The sequence below is a fragment of the Nilaparvata lugens genome, unplaced genomic scaffold (assembly GCF_014356525.2).
Source record: "Nilaparvata lugens isolate BPH unplaced genomic scaffold, ASM1435652v1 scaffold4387, whole genome shotgun sequence".
NCBI classification, from domain to species: domain Eukaryota; kingdom Metazoa; phylum Arthropoda; class Insecta; order Hemiptera; family Delphacidae; genus Nilaparvata; species Nilaparvata lugens.
Window position 1 is genome coordinate 5001 of NW_024090639.1, and position 22623 is coordinate 27623.

Sequence of the window (22623 nt, forward strand, 5' to 3'; positions counted from 1 at the left end):
GTTGCACTTGATGACTACATGCTCATTCGTAATGACCGCTTGCACAAAAATGGCGGCGGGGTTGCCGCGTACATTAAACGTGCTCTGCTCCCTGTACATAAACTTTCGTCCGATAATTCTCGTGCATCAAGGCCTGAATATATGTTTTTTGAAATTAAGAGCAATGGCGTCAAAATGTTGATCGCGGTATGCTACAGGCCGCCTCACATTGGCTTCATGTCTGAGTTTGAGGAGGCACTTTTAGAGCTGCTGGTGCCCTATGAACATGTGGCTATCATGGGTGACTTTAATACTGACTTACTTGGACCTGACACTTATGACAAGGTGCAACTGACTACTATGTTCTTTGCGAATGGTATGACCCTGCTGCCTCTCCAAGCTACTCACCATACATCCACCTCGGACACGCTTCTAGATCTCGTAGCCGTCGCTGATAAAAAATCCGCTGTGAGCCATGGGCAGATCCCTTTCCCAGGACTTTCAGCACATGACTTGATCTACCTTGTTTACAACATTAAGCGACCTAAACCTAAACCGAAAATGATTACCTACAGAGATTACAACAATATTAACCTTCCTAATCTATTTAAAAATACATTTGATCTTGATTGGCTGAGCATTTTCAATACTAATGATGTAAATCAAATGTCGAACATAATAAATGACAATATCCTCTTCCTTTATGAAAAACACGTCCCTCTTAAGACCCGCAGAGTAACCAGAGACCCAGCTCCATGGCTCACTGAGGAAATACGTCATTTGATGCGTGATCGTGATTATTGGTGTAAGAAGGCTAGGCAGTCTAAGATTCCTGATGATTTTAATCGTTACAAGCGCTTACGAAACTCGTGTAAGCAAATGATCAGGAACGCAAAGGCTGGCTTCTACCAAAATTTGGTATCATCTAAGAGATCATCAACATCATCATTATGGCGAGTTCTGAGAGGGATTGGAGCCAGCAAAGAGAGGTAGCCACCGACTGTTGCTCACTCACTTGACGCTCTCAATGACTTTTTCACTGATATCCCTGTAGGTTTGGACCAAGCCCGTGCTTAATATAATTCCTTACCAGGAATCCAATCAAATGGAGACTTCTACTTTTCTGGAGTTACTGAGCAGGACGTTTTTCTAGCTATTAGAAGAATTAAAAGTAATGCAGTTGGAGCTGATAGTATCCCTATCAAGTTTTTGAAAATCCTTCTTCCCATGATTCTTCCTTTTCTAACCCATCTAATTAACACCTCACCAATGACTTCAGTTTTTCCTGAAGACTGGAAACGCTCTATTGTTATTCCTCTCAACAAAATTCCTAACCCTCTCACTCCCTCAGATTATAGGCCTATCAGCTTATTGCCTGTCCTGTCAAAGGTACTGGAGATTATTGCTCACTCCCAAATGAGTCTGTACATTCATGACTCTGGTTTGATTAGCGATTTCCAGTCGGGGTTCCGTAGTGGTCACAGTACCACCTCGGCTATGCTGAGAGTTGCTGATGATATCCGCGGGGCTATGGATGGTAGACAGTTAACTGTTCTAGTATTAATTGATTTTAGTAAGGCCTTTGATTCCATTTTTCACCCCACCCTCTTGTATAAACTTCGTAAATTGGGATTTTCAAACACCGCTGTAGCATGGGTAAGGTCTTACTTGCAGGGTCGGTGTCAGAGTGTGAGAGTGGAGGGTGTCTCTTCACAGTGGCGCAATGTAGATAGAGGAGTGCCTCAGGGGTCGGTCTTGGGTCCTCTACTGTTCAGCATATACATAAACGACGTGACTAGTTCTCTACTAACAACCAGATATCATCTATATGCAGATGACCTGCAAATCTATAAACACTGTAATAAAAAAGATTTCAACATGACAGTAGATGAAATGAATGATGAATTAGTACGTTTACTTGATTGGGCAGGTAATAATGGGCTAAAGGTGAACGAGACAAAGTCAAAGGCAATCGTGGTTGGTTATTCGAGACTACTGAACACACTTGACTTGACAGATGGACCGTATATTACAATCAATGGTGTACAATTAGAGTACAGCTCAGACGTGAAAAACTTGGGACTCACTATGACTGAGACCTTGGACTGGACAAACCATGTGACATTGACATGCAATAGGGTGATTGCTGGGATCAAGACGTTGAAGAAGATTTCTGATATTATTCCTTTTTCAACAAAGGTTATGTTGGTGAAGACCTTGATTTTCCCGGTTTTCAACTATTGCGACATTGTAACTACTGACATGACTGTTCAACTACAACAGAGGATGCAGCGTGCGCATAACTACTGTGTCCGCTTCATCTTCAACCTCAGACGTGACGACCATGTGACTGAATACTTTGACCGACTTGGACTCATGAAGCTACATGAATGTAGGTCATTTCATGCGGTTCTCTTTCTGCATAAAGTGTTGAAAACTCAGACACCCAAGTACATAGCTGAAGACTTTCACTTCTTGTGTGACATTGGTCGGGGTGGTACCCGACATGGTCCCCATCTGCTGGCTGTCCCAATTCATAGGACAGTCATGTTCAACAAGTCCTTTCTTGTGACGGCTTGTGGATTGTGGAACACATTGCCTGTTGAGCTGAGGCGAATTGAGGAACCTCGTCGGTTTGGCGCGGCTGTTTTCAGGTGGATCAGGGGTGGTGTGGGTGGCTGGACCTAGCTCATGGTTCATTGGCCAGTTTTTCTTTCTTTTTCTCAAAACAATCAAATATTTATTATTTCTCTTTCTTCCTCTTCTTCTTCTTTTTCTTCTTCTTTTCCTACTTCTACTTCTTCTTTTGTAACATTGTATTATTTTTCAGTTTTTATTCTTTAATTTCTATTCATATCTTAATTATAATTTAGGTTTTGTTATTTTTTTTTCTCCATTGATTATTTTTGTATTTCAATAATGTTTATTCACCTTGTTTGTATATATGTATATATATATATATATATATATATATATATATAATATATATATATATATATATATATATATAATATATATTTTCTTTGATTTGTTTAATCTAGCAATTATTTAGCATTGTATTGGAGGGTTGAGTGTAAGAGAGGGCCGGCTGCGCCCTAACTCCGCCCTCCTAGGTAAAAATAAAGGCAGCCATTCTATTCTATTCTATTCTATTCTCTCACTGACATTCTTTCTTTCCTTTGTCGCTTTCTCTTTCTCTCCTATCCCATTTTCTCTCTCCCTCTTCCTCACACTCAGGCTCGTTCTTCCATCTCCATTCTTCTTCTCATGGTTTCAGTTCACTGCGTTTAGCAACAGAATTTGGCAAGTGCGTGTTTTTACGAATGAAGAAGAAAAATAATAATACGAAGAAGAATACGCAGGAGAAAAGGAAGAAGAGAAACAAAAAGAAGAAAAAGGAGGATGAGGAGAAGTAGAAGAAGAAGACAACGTCGATAACAGAAGAAGTAAACGAAGGAGAAGAAGAAGAAGAAGAAGAAGAAGAAGAAGAAGAAGAAGAGAAGAAGAAGAAGAAGAAGAAGAAAAGAAATCTTTGTGAAACAAAGATTCATAATACGCAGTAGGGTGTTGTATTTTTCAGAACAAGGAAGAAAACCCATATTATACTGTACGGTTGTGTTGACTATAGTGAGGTCCACGTTATAATGACAGTATTTGATCAACTTTGGTTTAGCTATCCTTGCCTATCATTCGACAAAGTCAGTAGTACTATACTTTTCTGGGTCCACAACGATGCCAGTTATGTTTTTGACAGTGTTGAAATATAATTAATTAATGTAGAGAATCGGCATCACTATTCTTCTATCTTTATCCACTGCCATTATAACGTGGACCTCACTATAGTTGAAGAATACAGTATCACTATAATTACCAATAATGGAATGAACATGCATAATAAGCGTGAAAAGTAACTAACAGCGAGTATAATTTCGCTAAAAGTCAACCCACGCTGAGAAGAAAAAACCTCCCCTAAAAGCCATGATGTGACACAACAGAAGCCATTGTTTACAACATGCAGATGGTGACTTCAACTCCACGTCAATTACTAGGGATGACATTATCATCATCATCATCATCAATTATCATCATCATCATCATCAACAATTATCATCATCATCATCATCATCATCATCATCATCATCATCATCATCATCATCATCATCATCATCACATCATCATCATCATCATCATCATCATCATCAATTATCATCATCTTCATCATCATCATCTTCATCATCAACAATTATCATCATCATCATCATCATCATCATCATCACATCATCATCATCATCATCACCATCAACAACAATTATCATCATCATCATCATCATCATCATCATCATCATCATCACATCATCATCATCATCATCCGTATCAACAACAATTATCATCATCATCATCAACAATTATCATCATCATCATCATCATCATCAATTATCATCATCATCATCATCATCATAATTATCATTGTACAGTGAGGTCTACCATTTAATGGCAGTGAAGAAAGATATGAGAGCAGCGTCATTATATAGCGAGGTTCAAGTTATAATGGCAGTGGAGAAAGACAGGACACAGCGTTGCCAATCTTCTGCCTTGCCACTGCCTTCTATAGAGGATAGCTGATACCGTTATATCTGATGTAATAACAACTGTTCATTCTTGTTTCAAATAATCAACTATTGTATTTTATTTGCCAAGGAAATATATTTTTTAATGATTAAATTATCAATTTTTATGATTGTAATTGAATATATTGTTGATTTATCATATTTATACATTGTTCAAAAATGGTCTGCAAGGTTGGAGGGAGGTAGAAAAGGATAGCGTCACCTGCTTTGTCGAATGGTAGACAAGGATAGCAACACTAATGTTAATCAAATACTGCCATTAGAACGTGACATCACTCTAATGCACCGAGCACCATAATAATAATTTATTAAATGAAGAGAATTCAACACACTGTACACACAACTTAGTTAATTGAATTATGAAAACCGGAGGGAATTTCCTGGCGGACGAGAGGGAGAAAACGCTGGGGAAAAAGGGAAAAATGGTGGGGAAATTCAGGGTAACCGCCCCCGATCAATACCAGCGGGTCAGGGTGGGGATATTTAGCTGTATTGGTACTGCGCACCCCAAAAAGGTGCTCTAGCGTTAACCTTTTCTGCACCATTGTTGATAAACATTAGAAATTTCCAATAAGTGAGCAACGTCACTGGGTTTTTCATGGTTTACGGCGGTGAAAATTGTGGAAAATTGGTGGAAATGTGATGTTGTAATTGAATTTTTCCGGAGGTTTCAGTGAATCTAGTTTGTGCCAAGAGTGGTTTTGTGTGTGGGAGGGTTTCAATGCAGCCCAAGGAGTTCTGCAGGGTGGTGTTGGATGGTAGATTGTGAAAGTTTTATCAAAAACTCCAACAGGGTTGCCTCAATCTTTATTTTTGCTTCAAATAAGAAATCTTGTTTTTATTCAAAGTTAAAAATATCAACAAAGATTCATTGTGAAGTAGATGCATTACCTCACAGTCTGTAGGGTTCAGCTTATGGTAGATTGTGAAATAGTTATCAAATATAACAGAATTACCTCAATATTCATCATAGATTCAGAATGTGAAATGATCAAGTTTCTTTTAAAAAAGTTCAAAATTCTAACAAAGAATAATTTATTATTGTGAAGTGAATAGATGACCTTACAAGTTCTGTAGAATTGAACTTATGGTAGATTATGAAATACTTATTATGCATAACATTATTGCCTCAATATTCATCTTAGATTCAGAATGAGAAATGATCCAGTTTCTTTTAAAAAAATTTCAAAATTCTAACAAAGAATAATCTATTATTTTGCAGTGAATAGATGACCTCACAAGTTCTGTAGGGTTCAGCTTATGGTAATTTGTGAAATAGTTATGAAATATAACAGAATCGCCTCAATATTTATTAGATGATTGAATCTTCATGATCAGTAGGATTGAGTTTATTCTATAGAAGTTACAAATTTTGAAGAAAGAATTGTTTGGTGAATGGGTGACGTCACAAGTTCTGCAGTGTTCAACTTATGGTAGATTGTGAAATAGTTATGGAGTATAACAGAATTGCCTCAATTTCTATCTGGGATTTAAATATCTACGATCTGTATAATGAAGTCTATTTTATAAAAGTTTACAATTCCAAAAATTATTGAGAAGTGGATGAATGACCTCGCAGTTCTGTAGAGTTCAGCTTATGGTAAACTGTTGAATAGTAATAGAAAATAACATAATCACCTCAATCTTCATATGAGAATTGAAACTTAAGCATCTTTAGAGTTTAATTCCTGTTATGAAGAGTATCTTAATTTTGAAGAAAGAATTATTGTTTAGTAAATGCTTGACCCCACATGTTTCGAAGGATTAAATTTATGTTAGATTATGAAGTGAAATGAGATTGCCTCAATCTCCATCTGGAAGTTCATGTAAAGGTGCGTACAGATTTACGCGCCGCGAACATGAGCAATTCACTTGTAATCAGCTGATGCCAAGCTTTTTATATCTGTATCTTTCAGTTTCTGTAGAAATACAGATATAGTCAGCTGATTAAAAGTGAATTGCTCATGCCAAGCTTTTTATATCTGTATCTTACAGTTTCTGTAGAAATACAGATATAGTCAGCTGATTAAAAATGAATTGCTCATGTTCGCGGCGCGTATATCTGTACGCACCTTTAGATATAGTTTCTGTCATAAGAGTTACAAATTTAGAAAGAAGAGCTCTGAACCGCGTGAGTTCTGCAAGATTGAAAACTCCTTAGTCCTCTTAATATTTGATCGTTTCACATTGGAAAATGTTTGAACACATCAACATTAATACTTTAGTCACTATTCTCAATTGGTAGTTGGAAGGCAGCTTTGTAAGTTCTCAAGTATTTCCAAAATTGAGCTCTGAAATATTGAAATTTTTCTCTAAATATTAGTAAAGTGAAATCATAACCCCATTTTGGACTTTTAAAGTGTTATCTAAATTTGGGAGAGAAATAGTACAAGGAGTATCCTTAGTTTTTCTCTCCCAATCAGTTCTTCTCTGTAAAAATATAAATAAATAAATAAATATAAATAAATAAAATATATAAATATCACAACTTTCAATATAAACAAACTTTTGAATACATCTCTTTCAAATTCCTTGATAATTGTGTTCGGTACAGTCTATTGAATTTCAATTCCATTCTCTAATCCTGAATTTATCAATTTCCAATCCTGAATTTTTCCAATTCATCCCATGACTGTCAATAAATTATTGACAAAATGTAGCTTGTATCTGTACATGACATGGTTGACTGATTGTTATCGGAATCGTTCAACGATTCAAAATTACTCACATTTGTCACATGTCAGCCAATTCTCTTCCATATTGAGCTCGATTATTTGCACTATTCGCATTTCTATTATCTTCATATTTCGATTTCCTATTTCCACTCCTTATGATCACCCCTTTCTATACTCCAACAAATTACATCAGCTTGTAGAACTGTTGACCTTTCTGAGTTCTGAGTCCTGAATGAGCTAATCCATATGAAATTGATGTTCAACTATAAATTCCGAACTCGCGCTTCGCCCCCTGCACCACCAGTAGGGTGAGTTAGCAGCCTCCGCGCTTCGCGTTCCGGCTGGGAGACGGGCTTCACCCGCCCAATCGTCTTTTATGACTGTATAGTGTTGGGTAGCAGCCTCCGCGCTTCGCGCTCCGGCTGGGAGGAGGGCTTCGCCCGCCCAATCGCTCTTAAGCCGTGTCCACACTGTACAAATGTTCGACATACATCTTCGGCAAACATGTTTGTTGAGGGGCTCAGGGACAAAAATTTTTAAAAGTTTTGAAAATCATTGTTTGTCAAACAAAAAATTACTGTTTTCCAAACATGTTCAGTGTTTGCTGTAAAACATGAAACCTGTTCTTCCCACTTACAAATACTTTGTTTGGTGACGCGTCCACACTGGCCCCGGGCAGACATTGTTTGTCAAACATAATAAAATTTGGCCAAACTGTTTCAACAAACATGTTTGTCGAACATTTGTTCAGTGTGGACATGGCTTTATTTATTTTTACTCGTAATTTATTTTTAGTATAATACCATAGAGAAAAGATGGCACAAGAAGATAAGCCATGGTGTATTAAGTTAATATGATACAGTATCATGTGTGGTGATACTGTGTATCATTTATGGTGTTAAGCCACGGTATAGGGCGTTTATGTTTCAAATGCCACTATTACTGTAACTCAAGCCATTAGTCCTAGTAGTTGTTTTTGGTGAAGCTATGTGACGCTGGTAGTCTCTCATACTGTGCCGTTCTTACACTCTCAACGACTTTTAAATATTATCACATTGACTCTTCTTATATAAGTGTCTCTACTCAATTTTTTATATATTTTTCATAAAAAATATGATCAAATCATGCATAATATGTCTTGTATACTTATCAAACTGGCGAATAACACACATAGGCCAGGTTGCACAACAGCCGGTTAAATTTTAACCGTGATTAATTTCACGAGAACCAACCAGAGAAGGCCTTCTTGATAAGACGGCTTTTCTGATTGGCTCTCGTGGAATTAATCACGATTAGAATTTGACCAGCTGTTGTGCAACCGGCACATAGAATCACATACCTATAAGATATGTAGTTATCAGAAATTACCTGAGAATTCACCTATGTTACAAATCAATGATCACATAACGTGCAATCCGCAAGTCTATTACAAGATATGTGTAAAACAAATGAATATTGTGGCACCGATCTTCACTCGTTATTTATTTTTTGATAAACAGAACTCAATTCTTTAAAATGATTGGGGAAGGACTGACAGGCACAGCCCAAAACTGATTCTTCCCCGAATTTTGATTTATACACTATAAATATTCCAAAAAGTAGGTTATGTTCCATACAGTTGAATTCAGGTCAAATTTCCAGTCCAAACATTTTTGAAAACAGAACAGTTCTAATTTATATTAGTTGCAAACCAAATTGAATAACAAAATAACACTCACTAAACACTTAAAACTGTAAAATAATGATTAACTTTGAAAATTATGATATAGGTACTCTAATTTGTTTACCATGTCATGTCAACAAATCAGATTATTTTTATCAAGTCTATTACGATTTCTAGATCATTTTTCTCGTGATTGATTATACAGCTGATCTCCTACACAGGCACACGCATCTTCTGTTATCGACAGACGACGAAATTATCATCTGTTTTCCCAAGGGTGGATTATCCTTTTTATGTCCTTCAGCGAGTTTTCCCATGGATGAAACCTAGTGCAATCGAATTTCTATATCATAAAGCTACTATGTTTCAAATTTCGTGAAAATCGTTAGAGCCGTTTTCGTGATCCGTTGAACATAAATAGCCATATACATTTTTTTGTGTAGTTGAGAAGTTGATATTGTGGTAATTATTCATATTGAATGGAAAAGACTAAGAAATTGTCAAAAACCACAGATTTATTGATACTTAGAAAGACCGGTTTCGGTTATTACACCATTGTCAATCTTTGATAAACCTAGATGAGTTGTTTATCAGAGATTGACAATGGTGTAATAACCGAAACCTGTCTTTCTAAGTATCAATAAATCTGTGGTTTTTGACAATTTCTTAGTCTTTTTCATTCAACCATATGAATAGCCAGATATGAAAATAACCAAATAACCAGATATAAAAATATATACAGAAATTGTTCGCTTAATATAAAAGGATAACAATGTGTGTTGTGGTAAATTTCACGTACATATCTTGAATAATATTGAGATTTTCGAAGTATCCTTCTCAAAGTCTCTTTCCCAAACATATATACGCAGTCAATAAGTACACGGGAAGGAAGCCGCAATGAAGTGCAATACTTTTCGAATGAAGTGCACTTTTCAATGAAGTGCAAGCTAAGTCGCACACTCCCTGGCTCTCTGTCAAGAGCGCACTTATGGAGTGTTGACCTTATCGGAGACAGAAGGTGGTTTTCGAGGACCCCGGGGGTCTGGGGACCCTGGAGGGATATGAGAGACTCCAAAAGGGTTGAGAGAAACACCAGAAAGGCTTAGGAGACTGTGGAGTGGTCTGAAAGGCACCTAAAAGGGTATGCAGGGGGAGGAGAGACACCTAAAGTGAGATTTACATCAAATCCCTTTCATAAAATACTCTCAATATTCAATCCTTTTTCTGGTTTATAGTGAGATAAATTTGAAATGTCAGCATTCCTTATATACAGATGAATCGAGAGTTAACTTTAGAGAGGGCCGACTGCGCCCTAACTTCGCTCTCTAGGAAAAATAAAGGCAGTCATCCAATTCGATTCAATACAAAGTGAGTCATATGTATGGGAACCCTTCAATAAGTTGGAGACTGTTGTAGGTATAAGACTGTAAGCCTCAGGATTACCAAGTTATTGGTCAAATACTCTACCTTTTGACGTACAACTGAATTTCAATCCCTCATAAGGGGGTGACTTAGTGGTTGTAACTCGAATATTTTAAATGTAAACACCCATTGTGTGATACATCATTTCAAAGGCCTTCTCAAAACTAGAAAGATGACATCAATAAAAATGTTCTATGATAATTTTATCCAAAATGGCGGCAAATTGAATTTTTAGTTTTTAAACAAATGAGGGGTTGTAACTCAAATATTTTTAATGTTAACACCCATTCTGTGATACATCATTTTAAAGGCCTTTTTAAAACAAGAAAGATGACATTAATGAAAATGTTCTATGATACTTTTATCCAAAATGGCGGCTGATTAGAATTTATCAATTATTTCTTTAAAAACTCAAACTTCAATCAGCCGCCATTTTGGATAAAAGCATCATATAACATGGTTATTGATGTCATCTTTCTAGTTTTGAGAAGTTATTGGAAATGATGTACCACACAATGGGTGTTTACGTTTAAAATATTTGAGTTACAACCCCTCATTTCTTTAAAAACTAAAACTTCAATCAGCCGCCATTTTGGATACAAGTATCATAGAACTTTTTTATTGGTGCCATCTTTCTTGTTTTGGAATACCTTTTAAATGATGTACCACACAATGGGTGTTTACATTTAAAATATTCGAGTTACAACCCCTAAGTCACCCCCTTATGAGGGGTTAAAATTCAGATGTGCGTCAAAAGGTAGAGTATTTGACCAATAACTTTTCCTGAAAGCTACAGACACAGTCTTTAACTTATTAAGGCTGTGCAAAGGCTGAAAATGAACTTTCTACTGTTGATATTTTTCAAAGTTTTTGTATATCATCAAGCTATTGAAATGAAAAAGTTTTCTCAGGTAAACATTTTTTTCCGATCATTACTTTTTGAGATACGAGCGCCTAAAGTTTTAATTTTTGGGACAGAACATTTCAAATCCGGTAACAGACTAATCAATGAGATTTGAAGAATAAATTATCCATGGTACTTCTGATTGAATAAAACAACATTTTTTCGGAAATATCAATAATTCTTGAGAAAGTTATTCAATTTACTGAAAATGACCAAAAATAACTTTCAGTTGAGTTATTTTTGGTAAAGTGAATAACTTTCTCAAAAATTCATATTTTCAACAAATTGTTGTTTTAATCAATCACTAATACCATGAAGAATGTATCCTTTAAATCACATTGATTAATGATTAATCGGTCCGAATTTGAATAATGTTCTGTCCCAAAAATGTAAACTTTAGGCGCTCTTATCTTAAAAAGTAATGATCGGAAATAGTATATTTCGCACCTAGAGCCGAAAATGAGACTTTTCCGGCTCGAAATCGGTTTTCAAGTCCGAGGCCGTAGGCCGAGGACTAGAAAAGATTGAGAGCCGGAAAAACATTTTCGCCCGTGGTGCGAACGCTATTTTTCGCTACACAGAAAAATAAACAATATATATAACAAAGAGAATAATTGTTTATTAAACACTTCCGAAAGCAAAAGTGGAAGGTCATAGCTCTAGCAAATCCGAGGTAATCTGAATATCAGGAAATTGTCCAAGTATTTCTATTTTTTATTATGATTTGTCTAAATAACCTGAAAGATTATGTTCAATTATGTGGGAGGTTGAGTTTATACTTTTTTTATTGTTTCAAATGACAATAAGATGATATTATCATAAATGTTTTCACCTTTCTTAGTTCCATGTTAGCGGTCGGAAAGGGTACTCTTTCCGGCCTTAGCCAGAATGAAACCTGGCGTCAGAAGAGAGTCTTCTGAAACAATGTCTTTCAGATCTACGTAGGGACTGGAAAACAGCTGCTTTCTGTGCAGTGTGGCGAAAAAAATGTTTCCCTGAGAAATCTTTGTCATTTTGATAGCTTGATGATATTCAAATCGAAAAACGTAGAAAAATATCATCAGTAGAAAGTTCATTTTTAGCTTTTGCACTGCCTTAAAGGGTTCCCATACATAGCTCACTCTAAATAATACAAAATTTCATAATTTAAGTATAAATATTCTGTTTATTAATTTATTATATTTCTACATTGTTCATTCTTTTTAAAATGATCAGTTATATTCTATTCTTCAGGAAAAAATACTTATCAATGATTATATAATACAATTCCATAATTGAGATTGAATATTCATCAATATTAATCATATTTCTACATTGTTGAAAGCGATCTGGCAAAGTTGCGGTGCTAGAGAAGGATAGTGGTATCTGCTTCGTAGAATGAAAGACAAACATAGCAACCCCAATGTAGATCAAATACTGCCATTATAACGTGAACCTCACTATATAGAGAATGTATGTGGGTGGGGTGGATTGTGCTACTTCTTGTAAGGAATGTAATTCCAAACAGTTGTTAGCATTCGGATATACTTTTTATTTATTTTTAGTGCATACAATACAGGTGAAGGTCGGCTATTTGCAATTTGCATGTTGTTTCTTTTATCAACTTTTCTATTCTAACTCAGACATTTTCTTCTCCCTCTCTTTCTCTCTTACTCACTCTCACTCACTAGACTCCCTCTCCACTCCCTTCTCCCCACAGACTCACTCTTTCTTTTTCTCTCCCTTTCTTCTACTTGCTCCCTCTTTCCCTCTCTTCCTGTCGCTCTTCCGCTCCCTTGCTGACTCTCTCTCTCTCTCTCTCAAGCTTTCTCGTCTCTCTTGACTCCCTCACCACTCCCATGTCCTCTCTCTCTCTCCTACCTCTATCTCTCTCTTCTCCTGTCACTCTTCCGCTCCCTTGCTGACTCTCTCTCTCTCTCTCTCAAACTTTCTTGTTTCTCTTGACTATATTTCCTTCTCTCTCATTCTCTCTTTACCACAATTCATCATTAACTCCTTTTTATCTCTTCCATCTCATCTCTCTCACTCTCTCTCTCTCTGTCTCTCTCTCTCACACACACTCTCTAACCACTAACTCACTCTCTCTTGGCACCCTTTCTACTATTTTCTTCTTTCTCACTCTCCTACTCTGTCACTTCCTCTTCACCTAACTCTATCACTCTCCTATCTCTTTTTATCTCTCTCTTCTCCTGTTTCTCACTCTCTCTCTCTCTCTCCTCTCTCTCTCTCTCAAGCTTTCTCGTCTCTCTTGACTCCCTCACCACTCCCATGTCCTCTCTCACTCTCCTACCTCTATCTCTCTCTTCTCCTGTCACTCTTCCGCTCCCTTGCTGACTCTCTCTCTCTCTCTCAAACTTTCTTGTTTCTCTTGACTATATTTCCTTCTCTCTCATTCTCTCTTTACCACAATTCATCATTAACTCCTTTTTATCTCTTCCATCTCATCTCTCTCACTCTCTCTCTCTCTGTCTCTCTCTCTCACACACACTCTCTAACCACTAACTCACTCTCTCTTGGCACCCTTTCTACTATTTTCTTCTTTCTCACTCTCCTACTCTGTCACTTCCTCTTCACCTAACTCTATCACTCTCCTATCTCTTTTTATCTCTCTCTTCTCCTGTTTATCACTCTCTCTCTCCTCTCTCTCTCTTCTCTCTCTCTCTCTCTCTCTCTCTCTCCAACTCACTCGTATCTCTTGATACCCTTTCTTTCACCTAACTCTATGACTCTCTCTCCCTCCTATCTCTTGTTATCTCTCTCTTCTCATCTCTCCTCCTTCAGGATTTTTTTTCTATTTATTCTCAATCCAATGTAAATTTTGTTTTGTGAAGGGTTGTGTGGCAGAGTGGACCTGAAGTCCTAACTATGCCTTAATAAAGGAATATAATTAATCTCTCATTCACTCACTTTCTCTCACTCATGTGTCCTCTCTCTATTTATTTATCACATTCTTTTTAGACTTTGCTTCTATTTCCATTTAACTTCTATTAATTCCTGATTTATTTTGACTCCCTCCTCTTATTTGCCGCTTTTTTTCTCATTTCCATAATCCACTGTCTCTCTTGATGTATTCTCCTCATACATTCCTTCTTCTTCCAATCTTATCTCTCTCTCTCTCACTGGCTTTCTCTCTCACTTCTGTTCTCTTTCAGTCTATTTACCACATCCCCTCTAGACTTTGCTTTCATTCCCACTTACCTTTCAATAATTCCTGACTTTTTCCTCTTATTGGATTATTTTCTTTCTCCTTCTTTCTTCCTCCTTTCCTCTTCCTCTTCCTCTTCCTTAATTTATTCTCCCAGCACATTCATTCTTCCCCCAACACACTTGTTCCTTCCACAGAACAACCCGTTGGCATGCTTTGAAATTCTAGTTATTCACAGTTCATGCATTCCTTTCCAAATTGCTAAATTTCTTCATATACAGCTCAATACTAGTCTTATTACTGTTCGAGACATGAAAATTACTCGCTATTTCCTCACTACTTCTCAATAGAGTCTTCTTCTTCTTCTTCATCTTTTTCTTCTTCTTCTTCTTCTTCTTCTTCATCATCATCTTCATCATCATCATCATCACTCTCTTCCCTCCTTCACCACTCCTTCCAACTCCCCCCACTTCTTTGTCAACTACTTCTCCCTATATTTTTCTTTCACCTACTCAACCAATAATTTGTATGCAAAGCTTGCATGCTTTGAGAATACTGTAGTTGGTGACGTCGTGTATGCATTTTCTATTCACATTCGTAAAGAATTTCTCTCTTTCTTTTTTTTATAATTTCTTAGTCTTTTTCATTCAATATAAATTTCTTTCTTCGCTATTATGCTGTTATAACAGGAGCTTCAACTTCTTCTTCTTCTCTCCTTTTTCTTCTTCCACTTCTTCTTCTCCTTCTTCTTCTTCTTCTTCTTCTTCTTCTTTTTCTTCTCCCCCTTCTTCTTCTTCTCTTCTCCTACTCTTCTCTTCTTCTTCTTCTCTTCTTACTTTTCTTCTTTTTCTTTCTTCTTCTTCTTCTTCTTCTTCTTCTTCTTGTCCCTCTTCTTCTTCTTCTTTCTCTTCTTGTCCCTCTTCTTCTTCCTCTTCCTCTTCTTCTCCATCTTCTTTCTCTTGTTGTTGTTGTTGCTTTTTGCTATTTTTTCTTAATCCAATTCTTCTCGCTCTTTCTCTCTCTCTCTCCACGCTTTTCTCTCACTAACCTTTCTCTTCTGGATCATTTCTCTTTTTCTATCTTTCAACTTCACTATACCCACAGCTTTCAACTACATTTCTCTCTTCCATCATGTAATCGTTCACTTCTCGACATGCTGGTCATACTAATCGATCTTATTATTCATTATCCCTCTCTCTCTCTCTATCACTTCTTCTTACATACATTAGCCTATATTCTATCATTTTCTAACTTCTGTATTTGAAATTCTATCTAATTCTCCCATTCTCACAAGTAGTCCACTAATTTATGTAGAGCATGCAACTCATTCGAATTTTTCCATGACCTGTAAACCATGCTATAGATAAACATGACTAAAATTTCCTTTCTCTACTATTTTCTCTTATAAGTTAGGATCATTCAGCCATGTCATGATCTAGTCATTTCATTTTGATAATACAGTTTAGTACTTTCAAGGTTAATAAAAATCCTAATTTCAATCATCTTTTAACAACGCAAAATTTCTCGTTCTACTATACTTCTCTACCTTTCCTCCTCTCCCGCACTGTCCTTCTTTCTCAATCTCTCTCTCTGTAAATCCTTGAATGAATCACAAATATCTTCTTATCATTCTACCTTTAAATTCTTATTGAAATAAATCATTACAATTATCCATTTATCATCAGAAGATGCGTTCAGATCGAAAGATAGAAGATACATTGAAGGAAGATTCCATTATTACTGTATTTTGATTCATATTTACATTGTTCATAAAGATTTCATCATCTTCATCAAATGAAAACTATTTGATATTGTCGAAACGACTCATTCATTTGAACAACTTTATAGAATACTTTCATTCATTACATCATTATTAATCTACTGAACATTAAGCAGCAGAATATGGTATAGTGTGAGTGAAACCCTACGATTGGCTATCAGCTGTCAACCAATGAACGTTGAGCTCTACTGCAATTGGCCGAGCGACTAGACACGCCCAAGTATTCCAAATATGGTCATGAGAACCGTTAAACAACAACAAATTAAGAGAAACTTGGTAACTGACAGAGCCATACGGATAATATGAAAAAGAATGAGAGAATATACAATTTGAAAAACAGTGAACACGAAAATTACAACAGAAAACAAAGGAAGAAAATGATTTGAAAGGAGAGGTCAAGATCAAAATATTTGAAAGTAAAATAACAGGAAGGAAGAAATCGAAGTAATATCTAGTTAAGATTAGACTTGAATCACACCTGTATATGAAGTCGGTAAGAAGGCTGTGGATAGCGAAAAATGGCAACAATGTTCCCGTATCAATTCTACTGACTTCATAACATGAAAATATCACTATAAAAATGAACCAACATTGATGAGGATCGAGGGAATTTTAATTAATAATTACTATTAAACTTAAATTGATAATTAAATTATTATTTAAGACGATTATTCAAGCCATCTGATGCATTTTGTTATGATCATGGAGAAAAGATAGTACAAGAAGATCCCATGGTATAGGGTGTTTATGTTCCAACTTACACTATTAACTCTACAATATAGTCCTATAAGCTATTTTTCGTGAAGCTATGTGACGCTGATAGTCTCTCAATATACAGTGCCAACAAAACAGTAATTATAATAGACAGTGGTCGACAGTAAATTGCTTGAGTTTACAAGGAATCGGCTCGCAATTTGGATCATAAATGACCTATTCCATTGGATATCTTCTTATGCTATCTTTTCTCTATGTTATGGGCTTATGACACATCTATAATTCTCCTATCTTTCCTTTTGAGGTGAATATATCTATGACTCACCCTACAATTTTCCCTATTTCCCCATATTGAGGTAATTCTGTTCCGAATATAGATCATCCTTCAATTTTCCATATTTTGCCGTATTGAGGTAATTCTGTTATGACTCTCCCTGAAATTTCGCTTATTTTCTGGTATCGAGGTAATTCTGTTATGACTCACCCAAAAATTTTTCTTATTTCCCCATATTGAGGTAATTCTGTATATACTCACCTTTCAATTTTCCCTATTTCCCCGAATTGAGGTAATTCTGTTATTACTCACCTTAAAATTTTCCCCATTTCCCCGTATTGAGGTAATTCTGTTATGACTCACACTTCACCTCAATTTCTCCGTTTTTAGAAAGTGACGAACAATTCAGGAGAAATGGCTGAAAATTGTGTGAATAGCCTTTAATTGAACAAGAGTTGGTGAAATGTGACATTTAAAAAACCAGTGTTTTAAATGTGAGCATTCAGACTGACTGAGGGACGCCTTCAGTGAAATTTAGTCAGCGTTGGATTACTTTCTTGTTCGAAGGACTTTGCATCATAATCAATCAAGTAAGTTGAGCTTCTTATTTATTAAGTTTACTTGAGTTAAATATATAGAAAATAAAAATCTCAGTACCCTTTTTTCAAAATATTTTATCACAACATCATAGTTAAGTTAGTTTGATTAGAAATAGGGTTATCTTGAGATACCTATAACTGTTATCAATGAATCGTTCTTAAGTTCCTATTATCCTTATGTGGGTGAATATTCATGTAAGTAGGTTCATTATGTAGCCTACCTCAAGATAAACTCGATTGTTTTTTGAGAAGTGAAGTTAAAGATGATTTGTTCAAAGTGATATGTTATTTCTAACAATAGTAAATTAAATGGTGAATAATGATTCAATGATATAGGCCTATACAATTGAAGCAACTGTCATTGATGAGAATAAAGCTGCGTTTACACCAAGTTAATAACAAAATGTTAATTTTTAGATTCTATTGAATAAGATTGAACATATCTTATCATAAACATGATGACATATGTGTTCGTCAAGTTCCATTCAATCTGATAGATTCCATAAGGATTAAGTTATTAACATTTTTTCAATAACTTTGGTGTAAACCAGCTTTAATTGACTCAAGATAATCGTGACTATTATATGATTGAACTAAATTTATTTCCAAAAAGAAAAAGATTATTTTTATTTGACGACTGAAAGAATTGTTATAATCACTTTGATTTGAAGGCTAGAATCAGTGATATATAAAATAATCACTCTCATTATAAATCTGAACTGGAATGGGTTTTATAACGCTGAATTCATAATGGTTATATAACGCTCACTCTCATAAATGTATCAAGAACAAGAATCTAGTTTCAATCTAACATTGCAAGAATCTAGTTAAATTGTTAAACAAAGGCTGAAACCGTATAAAAATAGTGATCACTTGATATTTTGTCCTTAAGAGAGTCACTTTATGTCCAATATCATAATATTATGACTATTATAATAGGAACAATAATATTATCGATCACTATTATAGTCTGTCTATTCATTCAATTAATATTAAAAAATGCTCTCAAAGCCTTAGTGTGTTTTGAATCACTCTGTATATTATTTCAAGTATCATTGTGTTTCTTTCTAACAAACTCAGTTTATATCATTTATCTCTTTTCTGTATAGGGCTACATTTTATAGAAATAGAAAAAGATAAAAATCTTAGTACCTTATTTTAAATATTTCAAAAAGGATACTAGAATTTTTATTTTAGCTTATATCATTATTGGATAATGATAAGTGTTCCTATTAATGGGTTAATGGGAAATAGATTTTGTAATGCCAGTGCCACACTCTTGCCAAGTGCGTACAAATGACGACAAGCGTGAGAGTGTGGATGCCTACTATTCCAGCGCTCGCCTTCACTTGCCGCTTGCCATCACTCCAATTTTTATCGAGACAAGACGAGCGTAGGCGAGTGGCGAGCCGAGCATCTACAAGAGTATATCTCATCCACACTTTCGTCAAGCATTGCGTGCTTGTGGCAAGCGACTTGACGAGAGCGTGGCGCAGGCATTAGATATTCCTCACTTGAGAATATAGTGAGGTCCAAGTTATAATGGCAGTGAATAAAGATAGAAAAATAGCGATGCCGATTCTCTGAATTGATTAATTATATTCCTACACTGTCAAAAACATAATTGGCATCGTTGTGGACCTTGAAATGGATAGTGCGGCTTTGTCGAATGATAGACAAGCATATCAAAACCAAAGTTGATCAAATACTGTCATTATAACGTGGGCCTCACTATAGGAGAACACTCCTGAGATAACTTACACTTTTGTAATCAATGCAAGGACTCTTCCATCAACAATAAAATATTTCTCTTTTTTTTCAAAACAATGTTTTTCTTCTTCAAACTAATACCATAGAGGAAATATAGCATAAGAAGATATCTCATCCCATGGTATACAGGACGTTCATGTTTCAAATTTCACTGTTAACTCAAGCTGATAGTCCAAGTACTGTAGTTGTTTTTGTTGAAGCTATGTGACGCTGATAGTCTCTCATACTTACAGTGACCAAATACTATAGTGAGGTCCACGTTATAATGATAGTGGATAAAGATAGGAGAATAGCGATGCCGATTCTCTGCATTGATTAATTATATTTCTACACTGTCAAAAACATACTTGGCATTGTTGTGGACCTAGAAAATGATAGTACCACCGGCTTTGTCGAATGATAGACAAATATAGCAAAACCAAAGTTGATCAAATACTGTCATTATAACGTGGACCTCACTATAGGACTATATAGGGCCGGTTTCCGAGCTCGGGATTCAGCTAAGTCCCAGACTTTTAAACAGCTGGAGTCAGAAAATTGGCTTTCCAAAACGGGGCATAGTCGCAGCTTTTATGACAGTAGTCGTAGTTTTTATTTTCCCATTTCTATAATTTGAAACATTTTTCTTTGACGAAATTAGACATTTCTAAATAATTCAAAAAAGCTGAAACTTTACACTATTTTCTCTTTATTTTATTTTGTGTTCAATTCTCTAGTTTTTCGAAATTTAATTTAAACGTGACTATGACAATGACTGCGACTACGCCCCGTTTCGGAAACCAATTTTCTAACTCCAGCTGTTTAAAGTCTAGGACTCAGCTAAATCACGAGCTCGGAAACGGGCCCATATTCTCTCTACTCATAGTGTACTGTTGCCACACTCCCACCTAGTCAAAACAGGGATAATCGACAGTAGTTGACAGTAATCGGCTTGAGATAACAAAACATCTGCTTGAAATTTGGAACGTAAACGACCTATATACCATGAGATATCTCATCTAACTATATTTTCTCTATGATACTGGAGAAGGAAAAGAAAAAGGAGATTAAGGGGAGTCGGAAGGGCCTATACCACCAATGTTAAATTGGCCAACTTCAATGTACCTTTTTGAGATTTCCACTGAAGATAGACTGACAATTTTTTTAAATGAAAGAATGCATCTTTATCTTCAATCTGATGGAAGGAATTTACTCTAGAATCATTTTTTCTCTAAATACATTTTTAGGAAAATGTATTTTTTCCAATTATTTCAATGTATTTATCGTCAATATTGAAAATATGATAAATCGCCTCCATCACTTTTTAGAGTAATGCCTATTGTACATGTCTGCAAAATTTCAAAGCTCTATTTTCAACAGAAGTCTCAAAAAATGAACATTTATATGGAAAATATTTTTTTTCAGGAATCGCATGCAATTTTTCTAAAAAATTGTATTCAGAGAAAAAGTGATTTTAGAGTAAATTCCTTCCATCAGATTAAAGATGAAGATGCATTCTTTCATTTGAAAAAAAATTGTGAGTGTATCTCTAATGGAAATCTCAAAAAGGTACATTGAAGTTGGCCAATTTAACCTTTTTTTGACTATGTGTTATCTATATTTGTGAAAAAAATGAGAAAAAATTATTTTAGATTAAATTCCTTCCATCAGATTGAAGATAATGATGCATTCTTTCATTTGAAAAAAAATTGTGAGTGTATCTCTAGTGGAAATCTCAAAAAGGTACATTGAAGTTGGCTAATTTAACCTATTTTTGACTATGTGTTATCTAAATTTGGGAGAGGAATAGCACATGGTTACCTTACTTCTCCTCTCATATCATTTTGATAATGTACTTATTGTATAAATGAATAAATATAGACTTATGATATCGTTTCTCTATGGTTTTCACTAAATTCCAGGGTACTAAAACCTATTGTTTTTGAATTTCAGAATGCATTCAATGGGCCTCCATTCAGCGCTCGCTATCAAGCGACAGCGCAAACGTCGCGAGGAGCAAAAACGCGCGCGCGACCGACGATTCAGTTCGCAGTCGACCGAGAGCGGACTCGGCGAGTCGCGCTCATCATGTGCCAGCCCACGGAACAGTATCGGCAGCTTGGATCATCGGCCACTCAAGTCACGGAGAATCAACCGGAGACGCCATCAGCATGTCGTTCCCCAGGATAAGGTTGTGTCCAGTATTGGGATGTTGCATGTCGGGGTGGTGTTCCTAGTTTTGGGGAGTTTTTTGGTGGGTTCGGGGTTGATCCCTGAGGATAAAAACGAGTGGGGCAAACCCCCGAAAGGGACTTGGTTCAATGAGTTGGTGATTGCGGGGGTGACAGCGTTGGCAATTGGTGTGTTTTTGATAATCTTGAACAAGATTATCGCGCAGAAGGAAGAGGAGGATTTGACGGAGTATGTCTCCCGTCAGCTCACCCGCTCCAAATCCGGTCATCGGTTAGTACGCGACGTGGAAACCGGTTGTATGACAACCAAACGGGAAGCTAGTCCCCGGAAGGAAGTGGCGGAGCCTTTCGACGCCTTCAAGCCGGAAATGGAAGGGCTGACACCTGTGCACTTCAGTCCTACTTTGCGATCCCCTCCTCCCCTATCCGCTTCCACGCCGCGCTCAGATCTGGAGCGGATTCTGGAGGAGGAGTTCTCGGAGAAGGGAGAGGAGGAGTGCAGAGCGATGGATAGGTTCAACAAGGAGACGCTTTCGGATGGGACGCCTGGATCGGATACACGGGAACTACTTTCGACTAGGTATTACAATCGGATGGATATGTAGGTGAGATGATAGACGATTTGTAATTTAATTATACTTAAATTAAAGGTGGTACAGTTGAAGATTCTCAATGTAATGAGGTGATGTTGATAAAAATTCTTGTCGACTAAGTAGGCTACTTTAATCGGATGGATAAGTAGGTGAGATTTGTATGCATCTACATAAATTGGCGGAGCTTTGGACATATCAATGTCCATTCTTCGAAAGAATATTAAAAATATCCTCCCCACTAACTCTCTACCAAAAGAGAGTTAAGAGAGAGAGAGGAAGAGGTCGGGATTTTGGGCACTTGAGAGA

The 22623-nt window shown here is 36.2% G+C and overlaps 2 protein-coding genes across 4 annotated transcripts in view; both read left to right on the forward strand.

The window, feature by feature from the left end:
• LOC120355713 overlaps window positions 1-972 on the forward strand; it is a gene marked incomplete at its 5' end in the record, with an annotated part of 1236 nt that extends 264 nt beyond the window's left edge. Inside the window, one exon of the mRNA XM_039444361.1 lies at window positions 1-972. This exon is cut by the window's left edge and continues 264 nt beyond it. Coding sequence (XP_039300295.1) covers window positions 1-972 — 972 coding nt within the window.
• A 4141-nt stretch (window positions 973-5113) lies between these two features.
• On the forward strand, window positions 5114-22382 carry LOC111050179. Of its 3 annotated transcripts, none has more exons than XM_039444364.1 (3): window positions 5114-5378; window positions 17575-17774; window positions 21486-22382. In XM_039444364.1, the coding sequence occupies exon 3, from the start codon at window positions 21487-21489 to the stop codon at window positions 22327-22329; it is 843 nt and encodes a 280-aa protein (XP_039300298.1). In that variant the 5' UTR covers window positions 5114-5378; window positions 17575-17774; window position 21486; the 3' UTR covers window positions 22330-22382. The 3 variants fall into 3 exon arrangements, with proteins under 3 accessions (XP_039300298.1, XP_039300297.1, XP_022192142.1); XM_039444363.1 differs by having other exon boundaries at window positions 5114-5365; window positions 17528-17774; XM_022336450.2 differs by having other exon boundaries at window positions 5114-5365.
• Window positions 22383-22623: the final 241 nt, after the last annotated feature.